Below are 12,958 nucleotides of genomic sequence, written 5' to 3' on the forward strand. Positions count from 1 at the left end.
GTGACCCACCATGGTAGTGTGACCCACCATGGTAGTGTGACCCACCATGGTAGTGTGACCCACCATGGTAGTGTGACCTACCATGGTAGTGTGACCCACCATGGTAGTGTGACCCACCATGGTAGTGTGACCCACCATGGTAGTGTGACCCACCATGGTAGAGTGACCCACCATGGTAGAGTGACCCAGCATGGTAGTGTGACCCACCATGGTAGTGTGACCCACCATGGTAGTATGACCCACCATGGTAGTGTGACCCACCATGGTAGTGTGACCCACCATGGTAGTGTGACCCACCATGGTAGTGTGACCCACCATGGTAGTGTGACCCACCATGGTAGAGTGACCCACCATGGTAGAGTGACCCACCATGGTAGTGTGACCCACCATGGTAGTGTGACCCACCATGGTAGTGTGACCCACCATGGTAGAGTGACCCACCATGGTAGTGTGACCCACCATGGTAGTGTGGCCCACCATGGTAGTGTGACCCACCATGGTAGAGTGACCCACCATGGTAGAGTGACCCACCATGGTAGAGTGACCCACCATGGTAGAGTGACCCACCATGGTAGTGTGACCCACCATGGTAGAGTGACCCACCATGGTAGAGTGACCCACCATGGTAGAGTGACCCACCATGGCAGTGTTACCCACCATTGCAGTGTGACCTACCATGGTAGTGTGACCCACCATGGTAGTGTGACCCACCATGGTAGAGTGACCCACCATGGTAGTGTGACCCACCATGGTAGTGTGACCCACCATGGTAGTGTGACCCACCATGGTTGTGTGACCCACCATGGTAGTGTGACCCACCATGGTAGTGTGACCCACCATGGTAGAGTGACCCACCATGGTAGAGTGACCCACCATGGTAGTGTGACCCACCATGGTAGTGTGACCCACCATGGTAGTGTGACCCACCATGGTAGTGTGACCCACCATGGTAGTGTGACCTACCATGGTAGTGTGACCCACCATGGTAGTGTGACCCACCATGGTAGTGTGACCCACCATGGTAGTGTGACCCACCATGGTAGAGTGACCCAGCATGGTAGTGTGACCCAGCATGGTAGTGTGACCCACCATGGTAGTGTGACCCACCATGGTAGTGTGACCCACCATGGTAGTGTGACCCACCATGGTAGTGTGACCCACCATGGTAGTGTGACCCACCATGGTAGAGTGACCCACCATGGTAGAGTGACCCACCATGGTAGTGTGACCCACCATGGTAGTGTGACCCACCATGGTAGTGTGACCCACCATGGAAGAGTGACCCACCATGGTAGTGTGACCCACCATGGTAGTGTGGCCCACCATGGTAGTGTGACCCACCATGGTAGAGTGACCCACCATGGTAGAGTGACCCACCATGGTAGAGTGACCCACCATGGTAGAGTGACCCACCATGGTAGTGTGACCCACCATGGTAGAGTGACCCACCATGGTAGAGTGACCCACCATGGTAGAGTGACCCACCATGGCAGTGTTACCCACCATTGCAGTGTGACCTACCATGGTAGTGTGACCCACCATGGTAGTGTGACCCACCATGGTAGAGTGACCCACCATGGTAGTGTGACCCACCATGGTAGAGTGACCCACCATGGTAGTGTGACCCACCATGGTAGAGTGACCCACCATGGCAGTGTGACCCACCATTGCAGTGTGACCTACCATGGTAGTGTGACCCACCATGGTAGTTTGACCCACCATGGTAGTGTGACCCACCATGGTAGAGTGACCCACCATGGCAGTGTGACCCACCATGGTAGGGTGACCCACCATGGCAGAGTGACCCACCATGGCAGTGTGGCCCACCATGGTAGAGTGACCCACCATGGTAGTGTGACCCACCATGGTAGTGTGAACCACCATGGTAGAGTGACCCACCATTGCAGTGTGACCTACCATGGTAGAGTGACCCACAATGGCAGAGTGACCCACCATGGTAGTGTGACCCACCATTGCAGTGTGACCTACCATGGTAGAGTGACCCACAATGGCAGAGTGACCCACCATGGCAGTGTGACTCCCCATGGCAGTGTGACCCACCATGCTAGAGTGACCCCACAATGGCAGAGTGACCCACCTTGGCAGTGTGACCCACCATGGTAGTGACCCCACCATGGCAGAGTGACCCACTATGGCAGAGTGACCCAAAATGTCAGTGTGACCCACCATGGCAGTGTGACCCACCATGGCAGAGTGACCCACCATGGCAGTGTGACCCACCATGGTAGAGTGACCCACCATGGCAGAGTGACCCACCATGGTAGAGTGATCCACCATGGTAGAGTGACCCACCATGGTAGAGTGACACACAATGGTAGAGTGACCCACCATGGTAGAGTGACCCACTATGGTAGAGTGACCCACCATGGCAAAGTGACCCACCATGGCAGAGTGACCCACCATGGTAGAGTGACCACCATGGCAGAGTGATCCACCATGACAGAGTGACCCACCATGGCAGAGTGACCCACCATGGTAGAGTGACCCACTATGGTAGAGTGACCCACCATGGTAGTGACCCACCATGGCAGAGTGACCTTCTCAAAATACGTCAACAAATAACCATAACTGGTTTAACAGCAGTCTTGCCAGAAGAACACAGACATACTAATTCCAAAGACTCTCTAGCATATAATAACATCTCTCAGAGTGAATGTACTGTACTTCAAACTTCACAAATGGTTCCTGTCCTCTAATAATGTTAGTGAGACACATTTCTTCAAGCAGCTACACAAATAATTTAGTTTCCTACAAGATACTGAACAGCAGCTCAGTTGGAATTAAATGATCTTGTGTCATATTGTACATTTATATATCTTTTAAATAACAAAAAAAAGGCACAATACCGTGACTGGAACGATACACAAATAACCCGCACATAAAAGAGAGAAGCTTACGACGACGTTTCGGTCCGACTTGGACCATTTACAAAGTCACACTAACCAGAGGTACGAACGAACGAACGAACGAACGAAAGTTCAGGTAAGATCCCAAATGGGATGAGCGGGGAAGACGGGACAGACGAAGAACAGTGCTGGAGAGGAGTGTTCTTAGTCGTAGAAATAGAGCCAGGGCTTAACCCAGCAGCGAGGCGATCGTGGGACAGATATTGAGAAGAGAAATTCAGGCTCTTCTGTTGGGACTCCGGTGGGGTGAGCGGGAAGGATGGGACATGCGACGTTTAGAGCTAGAGAGGAGTGTAGAACTGAGCCATGTCTTAACCCAAAGGGTAAGGCGAACGTGGATCAGAGAATGGTACCTGTCATAGAAGGTACCTCTCGGAGAATCCAAGGCTATTTGTAAATAGGGTTAGGAGCAGGATCATGCAAGGAGTAGAAAAGGTTGTGTTGGTTTGTGGGTCTGCGAATGTCTTCGTCAAGGAGAGAGGTCCAGTAGTCATGTCGTGTCACGAGTTTGTCAATCTGTCTGTCACTGAGCGTCTTCCAGTACAGATTCAGCGCAGGGATGTCTAACTGGTCATGTAGAGACTCGCATGTGGCGAAGTCCTCCCATCTGACATCAAGCACCCAGCGCAGCGCCTTGTTCTGGACACGCTGCAGTTTAAGTAAGTTTGCTTTTGCTGCAAGAGAGAGGGCTAGAGGAGAGTAAGTTATCAGTGGACGTATAAGGTATTTGTAGAGGTGTAGTTTGGTGCGTTGAGAGGCATGTTTCAGCTTGTAGAGGCCCGCAAGGGCCTTACTAGCTATTGCATGCCTTGAGTGAATGTGTCCGTGTAAGCGTAGAAGGTAGTCAAGATTAACGCCAAGGACAGTGACAGATTGTGTGATGGGGATGTAAGTGCGGGTGTCAGCTGTTCTGAGCTCGACAGGTAATGGAGGGTCACGTTTTCTGTAGTTAAAATATGTAAAGCTGGATTTAGCTGCATTGGTTTTGATCCTCCATTTTGTTCCCAGATGGCTATCCTGTCGACCTCATTTTGTGTTTTGTGTGTGAGTGTATCTATATTGGCATGAGTGATAAGTTGTGTAATGTCGTCTGCATAGGCTAGTGTGATGGAGTTTTGGTATACAGGTGTTGGAATGTCGTTAGTGTATAAAATGTAGAGGGTAGGGGAGAGGACAGATCCCTGGGGTACTCCAGCATTTAGTGTTAAGTAGTCGGAGTAACAGCCTTGGAATTTGATTCTCATGGTACGGCCGTCTAGGAAGTTGCAGAGGAGTTTACGAGTAGTGAGAGGCAGGTTAAAGTTAGTGCAGAGTTTGTACTTGAGCCCTTGGTGCCAGACAGTGTCAAAAGCTTTTTCAACGTCTTTTGCAACCAGGGCTGTCCTGTTTCTTTGTTCTGTGTTTATGTGGATGTAGTTGAGAATGATGTTAATGGCATCTTGTGTGGATCTGTGTGTTCTGAAGCCAAAGTGACCATCAGAAAGTAGAGAGTTGTGTTCCAGGTATCTGCGAAGGCGATGGTTGATGAGTTTTTCAAAGAGTTTTCCTAAAGTTTCGAGGAGGCTGATAGGGCGATAATTTCTAGGATCAGAGTGGTCTTTTTTGGGTTTAGGAAGGAGGATAGCAGTAGCAGCTTTGAAGAGGGAAGGGAAGTATCCAGAGGCAAGGGAGGCATTGAGGTTTGTGTAGGCAGTGATGATAGAGTCAGGAAGGTGTTTTAGGATAATATGGTTTAGGCCAGAGGCGCCAGGAGCCTTGTGAGGAAGGTGTCTGAGGAGAGTTTTAATGTCTGTGTTGGTGAAAGGAGTGTCGAGTTCTTGGGAGGAGGTAAGAGAGTCTAGATGAATGTGGCTATCTGGTGTTGTATCTTGTGTGTGTGCAGTGTTCCAATGTTCTATGTTCTGAATGTGTTGAATAACGTTAGGGTGAGGTCTGTGAGGGTGGAAGATGTTCTCCCAGATGTGTTTGAAGATGTTGGTAGCAGCCTGCGGGTCTGAGATGTGTGTGTTGTTGTGGGTGATGTGTTTGAATTTGTTGGTGGGAGTAGTGCCTCTTATTTTTTTGATAAAGTTCCAGAAGGCTTTAGTGTTTTTAATACACTGTTTGTCAGCTTGTTGAATGAGTTGTGACCAGTGATTGTTGTGGTCTTGGTCTAGACTGTAGAATGTTGTTTCTAAGGTAAGTGAGATATAATCGAACTTGATTAAATCTGTGTGTGTTGTAGAGGAAGCGGTTGTGGTAGCAGATAATTAGTCTTCTTGTTCTGAGTGACGGTTTGAAGGAATAACGAGTGGTGTGAGTTTTCTTTGGTATTGCGTTGTTGGCTGCTTGTGTAATGGTGTCCTGGATGAGATCAAGTTGAGCATCGATGTCGGAGATAGGTTTGTTGTTATAGTCATAGGTGAGGTTAATATTGTCTATGTGTTGTTTGAAAGCATCCCAGTCAGCGTTCTTGTAGGAGAAGGAAGGTGTGGTTGGAATGAGGATAGGGTTGGAGGAGATGTGCAAGATGACTGGGATGTGATCAGAGCCTGTAATAGGGCCAGGTGAGATGTAGTGTTGAAATAGAGAACTGGCTCGGTTTGCCAGAATGATGTCTGGTTTGCCTTGGCCCGTGTGATTGAAGAAGGTATTGAAGTCTGGGCCGAGATGAATTAGGTGTTTATGGTTAGTGAAGTTGAGTAATTGGTGACCAAGTTGGTTGTTACTGGTGTGATGAAAGGCGGTGTGTTTGGCATTCATGTCAGCTAGTAGGTATGTTGGTGTGTTGGTGTAGTTGAAGACTAAGGAAAGGTCGTGTATGTTGAGAATAGTGTTTGGGCGAGCATAGGTGGTGAAAAAGATAAAGGGGCCAAGGTGCGTGTGTATTCTGACTGCAAGACAGTGTTGGTGAATAAAAGGGATTGGGAGAGATTCATGTTTTATGTTGGATTTGACAAGGATGGCAACCCCATCGTGGGGATCATAGGGGGACTGTAGTGCAGTATAACCATAATGGCGGATACGTTGAGGGGCTTTGAGGCAGGTACTGTTTAGCAAAACAATATCTGGTCTCTCTGCTTCAAGGAGCTCGGCCAGTAGGTGTCTAATAGTAAAGTAAGAACGTACGTTGAACTGAATCACTTTAAACATGATTTAATGGTTTCGTCATAGCAAAGTTAATGTCGGAGGAGTTTGGATTAAAACCTGTGATAGTGGTGCCATCAGTGGATGCGAGTTTGTAGGTGTTACGGACCCGTTTCCTGGAGGGGGAGGAAGAGATGGATCTGTTTTTATGTTCTTTTGTATGTCTGTCAGAAGTTGGGGCAGGTTTGGGTTTGAGTGGATTTTGTCTGGAGGATGTGGAGTTGGACCTGGATGAAGTTTTGGTTGTGGTGGAGGAGGGGGCAAAGGTAGATGCAGAGGAAGTGGAAGCTTTGGTAGGGGATGAGGAAGTGGAAGCTATGGTACTGGGTAAGGAAGTGGAAGCTTTGGTTGGGGATGAGGAAGTGGATAAGGAGGTCGGGGGAGGGGTGGTCGTAGCAGCAGCAGTAGGGGTGTTGGTGGGAGTGGTGGAAGTAGTGAAGAGGGGTAGGGGGGGAGGAGAGCTGGTGGGTGTAGGAAGTGGGGGGTGGGAGAGAGGGAGGAGGTAGAGGTTGTAGGAGGCTTAGAAGAGAAGCAGGAAGGAGGGATAATTAAAGAGGGAAGATTGTTAGCGGACAAGATTAGATTAAGGACATGTGAGTAGTCTGATTGGTAGGCTTGAGAGATTACCATCGCAGAGTGGGCAGCAGTGGCGAGTTGGCAGTTAGTTTTGTAGTCTAGTGTGGGTGTAGGTGTAGAAGGAGAGGTGATTATAGTCTGTGTGTTGGTGTTTGAAGTGTGTAGAGTAGGAGGGGTAGACCAAGTGCGTGGGGTAACCCAGGCATTGGGGGTAGGGGTGGAAGGTATTGTAGGAGGGGGAGGTGCAGGGAAGGGGTTGGGGAGGGAGGGAGGTTGGCTTTCTCTGAGGGTGGAGAGAATGTCTTTTCTAGTAGGGCAGGAATTTGCAACTGCAGTGTGTGACCCACCGCAGTTAGAACATTTTAGGGGGAGGTTGCAAGTGTTCCAGAAGTGGCCAGTTGTTGAACATCTGGAGCAGGTTTGTGTGGAAGTGCATGAGACTTTGTCGTGGCCGAATTTGTAGCATTTCAGACATTGTGTGATGGGGTGAAAGTTTGGAGTGAAGAGGGAGTTTGGAGGAATGCGGATGGTCTTGGCAAGGATTCCTTGATTGAAGAGTGTAGAGGCGTCAGAAGGAGTTGAAGAGTGTATTTTGAGGATGGTAGAGTTTTCAGGTCTATAAATATCGTCAACAGAGACTTTTTGTTCTTAGTACTAATGTCTTTGATTAAGTCTTCTTTGTCTGTGTCATAGGCAGTCAGGAGAGAATAGTCTACATGTTTTGCGATCATTGTGCATTTGGCGCGGTGCTCAGGAGTCCAAATAATAGTGAAGCCTGCATTGAGAAGTTTTTGTCTGGTCTCGGTTGAGGTGTACGTTTCCTAAGAATGTCTGTCAAGAAGTAGTTTGAATCCAGAGTTGGTTTTAAAGACTTTATACTGAGGAGCGCCAGTGATCTGGTACAGTAAATTTCCAGGACAGATAGTGGCATGATCAGATTTAGAGTATTTGAGGTTAAGCGAGAAAGAATTGGGCTTGGAAGAGGTGGGGGCAGGGTAGGCCTTAGAAGCAGGAGTAGACAGAGTAGAGGCAGGTGTTGGCAGTAGAGGGGTGGTAAGGGGAAAGGAGGTGGAAGGCATTGCAGGCATCGTAAATTAGATGTGGGGGCCAATCCTGTGAGAAAAATTGGCTGGGCAAGTACGTGTGAAGTAGACACACGTACTTGCCTGGTTATAACTTTAAAGTTTCTTGTGGAGTCCGTCTCTGGAGGCACAGGACACTGAGGAGGTGAGCTGTAGCTTGATGGAGCACTGTGTGCCCTGAACTGGCTGTAAGGCATGCAGACCACACGTACAGGCTGAGGCGTGGAGACTTCAGACAGCAACAGGAGTGCAGAGGGAAGCTTCCTGCCCTTGGGTAGGCAGCCACCGACGCACCAATCCTGATGGTGAAGACGAAGGTCCAGTAACCACCACTCGGTGAAGAGAACAACTCTGGCTGTGAGTGATGAGGAGAGCCAACACTAGCTGAATGGCGAGCAGACTTCACATACAGGCTGAGGCGTGGGGACTTCAGACAGCAACAGGAGTGCAGAGGGAGGCTTCCTGCCCTTGGGTAGGCAGCCACCGACGCACCAATCCTGATGGTGAAGACGAAGGTCCAGTAACCACCACTCGGTGAAGAGAACAACTCTGGCTGTGAGCGATGAGGAGAGCCAACACTAGCTGAATGGCGAGCAGACTTCACATACAGGCTGAGGCGTGGAGACTTCAGACAACGGCGAGGAGAGGCAACACTGGCTGTATAGCGTGTAGACTACACGTACAGTCTGGAGCGTGGAGGCTACAGATAGCAACAGGAGTGCAGAGGGAGGCTTCCTGCCCTTGGGTAGGCAACCACCGACGCACCAATCCTGAAGGTGAAGACGAAGGTTTAGTAACCACCACTCTGAGGATAGTCACACTCAACACGGGGTAATTAGAGAGGAGAGATCGTTCGTCGATGGAGCTGTGTGTCCAATGAATGTGTGAACCAGAGGTGGAGCAGGACGGCTATATATAGGCAGGAAGAGGTGGTGGTAGTAGTAGTAGTAGTACAAGATTGGTATATAATACCGACAAGATGAAATTAAGACACATGTGCAACACCCGGGCATCCCTATCATAGACGTTTCGCCATCCAGCCAGCCACTGGATGGCGAAACGTCCACAACAAAGACACCCAGACGCCGCACATGTCTCTTAATTTCATCAGTAGTAGTAGTAGTAGAAGTAGAAGAGGTAGTAGTAGTGGTAATGGTAGAAGATGTGAATAAGGAGGACGAGCCAGTCCAAAACAAAGGAAGGGGAGCACTGCAAGAGAGCTAGGTGACCACAGAGGGAGAGCAAGTGCACAGAGGTGCGTGAAAGGGGAAGCGGTGAAATAAATGAAGAAGGAGCAGAAACACGAGACAGAAGAAAGACAACCCAGAGGAGAAAAAGGAAAGAGGAAAGGGAAAGAGGGAGAAGAAGAAAAAGAAAAGGAAATATGAGGAGTCAGGTTAAGTCACGAGTGTTCTGAAGTTTGGAGCATTTTACAATGTAGTGGGAGAGGAAGGCATCTACAGAGACAAAGCCAGGGCTAAGGTTCATACAAGGAAATTTGTGTTTTAGAGAGGATTCAACTAGACAGCGACTGTTCGAGTTGGAAGTAGGGAAGACAGTTTCAGCAGAAGACCAGTCAATAGGATGGCTATGATCTCTGACGTGACAGAAAAGAGCATTGTTAGTGTCGGCAAGCCTAATACTATTTTTGTGCTCCTTAAGTCTGTCAGAGAGAGATCGACCAGTTTCTCCGAAGTATTGAAGAGGACAGGAGGAGCAAGAAATAGAGTAGACACCAGGAACATCTGTAGAGGGAGGATAGGTAAGATAAGATTTCGTTCGGATTTTTAACCCCGGAGGGTTAGCCACCCAGGATAACCCAAGAAAGTCAGTGCGTCATCGAGGACTGTCTAACTTATTTCCATTGGGATCCTCAATCTTGTCCCCCAGGATGCGTCCCACACCAGTCGACTAACACCCAGGTACCTATATGCTGCTAGGTGAACAGGACAACAGGTGTAAGGAAACGTGTCGAAATGTTTCCACCCGCCGGGAATCGAACCCGGGCCCTCCGTGTGTGAAGCGAGAGCTTTAGCCACCAGGCCACCGGACCACCATTAGATTACAGTGCGAAGAGTGTTAGTCTGGCGGAAGGTAAGCTTGATGTCTAAGGGACGGAGAGAATTGTTGAGATTAGAAAGACCGGAAATGTAGGGATGGCAGAGGATAGAAGAGTTCTCATGAGTAGAGAGTTTGGGAGAGAAGAAATTACGTTTAGCACGTGAGAGGGGAGAGTCTATGAAATGGGAAGGGTAGCCAACACAATGATACCAAAATCATTGTTCTACGACATTCCTACAAGGAATTATGTTAATTTAAAACACCTAGGGTGACGTCACCACCCGCGGCAGGTGTGCTCACCTGTCGTCAATTTTCCTTTTTTTTCCTTTTATTGTTCGTGTATTTATTGTATTATTCTTTCTAAGATAATAATTGACGATTTGGCATCATAATACAGTGGGTGGGACTTATCCGTAGACTTCCAGACAACCAGGAACCTCCTGGCAACATTTTGCTGACGTCATGGAAAATTCCAGTCTCGGGGTGGCTGGGGAATATGGCTCAATGTAACGCTATTATAGCTTCTACGGCTTATTTATCTATCACAATTGATCTAATATGACATAATAAACAATATAAATAACAAAGAAATATGGTAAATACTCCAGAATGAATAATATATGGCATATACTTCCAGCGCTCCCTCTGGAATATAATATTTCCATAGTCAGGGATGGCTTCCGTTTTCCTTCTTTCACCTCCAGGGTCCTTATATTAAAGAAAACGGACATGGGTAACTATGATATACACTCGTAATGCTGAGAAAAATGCTATTTTCTCGAAAAAAAAAAAAATCGGTGGTCCGGCTGTTTCGCGGATTATCTCGGAAGTAAGTTTTCACATATATAAGCCAGTGTTTTCGTTAATAATAGCAGGAATGCAATGAAATTCACAGAGAACATAAAGGAAAGATTGTTTTACAACGAAATGGACAGCTTTTTGAGACATCATAATTTGTTTTTGATTTTTGTGAGGGCAAAAGTCAGATATTTGGCTGAATTTCAAAACCATACAAACTTTATTTTTTTAAGAATGAAGAAAGAATAAATTACAGTTCGGATAATCATCAGAAATACAGTTTAGCATTGTTTTATGCGTAGATAATGCCAAAACAGCTTCTCCAAGTCCCATTACGAAAATACAGCTCAATATGTATGATTATTAGTAAATATTTTTTTTCTCAGTTGTTTTTTGAGCTATCTTATTGAAACTTGGTCACGTTACTATTGAAAGGTGCTTCTTTACGTACAAAAAAAAAAAAATGAAAGAAATCGGACGAAAAATAAAAAAGTTCAGGTGCTAACGTAGTATATGCCCCTCAAGGAACTTCCATTGAAGGGATATATATTGAAATCCCACCAATGAGTGGTTTTAATCAATGCAACACTGCGACTACTAGAGGATTTGAACGCATGTCGTTTTGTCCCACCTCATGGTGAGCGGCAATCACACATGACGTTCTAACTTACAGGACGCAATCCTCCAAGAATGACGCACCCAGCAGAGCTAGGTATTTTACCATCATCCGAGGACATATGGTGGTGTGGGTGTCTCTGAGCTAATTTCATTCTACTCCCCGTTTGGTGTACTAGCCTCACGAGCAGTGTGTATATATTATTGTAACCACGAACGAGTGGTATTAATCAATAACAACATTGCTACTAGCCGAAGGTTCGAACCGCAGAACAGGCGAAATATCCACAAACACTAATCTCTGGTCAAAGGAGACTCGAACCCACGAACCTTGGGACAAGGTACATAGTGCTTTAACCACCGTACCACACTGGACAAAACACCTTGGCGCCCAGCCAATGCTACACGTTTTGATCCAAGGCAGCCAGCATTCAGGCAGGTGGTGTTAGCTATTTAATCTCATCCCCTGCGAATTCTGAGAATTAAAAACATTGTAAAAATCTCTCGTCGGTCGAAGCATGAAGGGGATGAGATGAAATAGCTAACACCACCAGCCTGAATGCTGGCTGCCTTGGATCAAAAGTCTAGCGTTGGTTGAGCGCCAAGGTATTGTCCAGTGTGGTATGGTGGTTAGAGCAATCTGAACCTTCTCCCAAGGTTCGTAGGTTCGAGTCTCCTTTGACCAGAGATTAGTGTTTGTGCATATATCGCCTGTTCTAATTATATATATATATATATATATATACATATATATATATATATATATATATATATATATATATATATATATATATATATATATATATATATATATATATATATATAACCAAGAAGTTGACCAGTAACAAAAAATGTGGAAATCTCCTAATAAAAGTAGCTTTGTGTCACATATGTTTCTTAATTATCATATATAGGTATGAGTGTCCTAGAGACTAAACTTGTTTACCACTGCCATCTGAGTGAACATAACAATAATGATGTGTTTGACAGGGTTGTCTGCGCTGTGGTGTTCTATGGACTATCCTACAACACTAGCAGTTTGGGTGGTAATGTCTTTGTAGATTTCATCTCCTCGATGGTGGTTGAGATTCCATCACTCATCTTCACCTTTCTGGTTCTTGACAGGTAAGATCTTCATTAATGGGTGAGACTGCAGGTAATACCATCATTCATGGGTGAGACTGCAGGTAATACCATCATCCATGGGTGAGACTGCAGGTAATACCATCATCCATGGGTGAGACTGCAGGTAATACCATCATTCATGGGTGAGACTGCAGGTAATACCATCATTCATGGGTGAGACTGCAGGTAATACCATCATTCATGGGTGAGACTGCAGGTAATACCATCATTCATGGGTGAGACTGCAGGTAATACCATCATTCATGGGTGAGACTGCAGGTAATACCATCATTCATGGGTGAGACTGCAGGTAATACCATCATTCATGGGTGAGACTGCAGGTAATACCATCATTCATGGGTGAGACTGCAGGTAATACCATCATTCATGGGTGAGTCTGCAGGTAATACCATCATTCATGGGTGAGACTGCAGGTAATACCATCATTCATGGGTGAGTCTGCAGGTAATACCATCATTCATGGGTGAGACTGCAGGTAATACCATCATCCATGGGTGAGACTGCAGGTAATACCATCATCCATGGGTGAGACTGCAGGTAATACCATCATCCATGGGTGAGACTGCAGGTAATACCATCATTCATGGGTGAGACTGCAGGTAATACCATCATTCATGGGTGAGACTG

The 12,958-nt window shown here is 46.9% G+C and overlaps 1 protein-coding gene across 6 annotated transcripts in view; it reads left to right on the top strand.

The window, feature by feature from the left end:
* LOC138855328 (organic cation transporter protein-like) overlaps positions 1-12,334 on the top strand; it is a 238,601-nt gene extending 226,267 nt beyond the window's left edge. For all 6 annotated transcript variants that reach the window (XM_070104205.1, XM_070104207.1, XM_070104209.1 and 3 more), the window contains exon 8: positions 12,176-12,334. In XM_070104205.1, the coding sequence (XP_069960306.1) occupies positions 12,176-12,314 (139 nt within the window). In that variant the 3' untranslated portion in view covers positions 12,315-12,334. The remainder of the gene's footprint in view (positions 1-12,175) is intronic.
* The last annotated feature ends 624 nt before the right edge of the window (positions 12,335-12,958 follow it).

Source organism: Cherax quadricarinatus, chromosome 89 (genome assembly GCF_038502225.1).
Source record: "Cherax quadricarinatus isolate ZL_2023a chromosome 89, ASM3850222v1, whole genome shotgun sequence".
Classification (NCBI taxonomy): Eukaryota; Metazoa; Arthropoda; class Malacostraca; order Decapoda; family Parastacidae; genus Cherax; species Cherax quadricarinatus.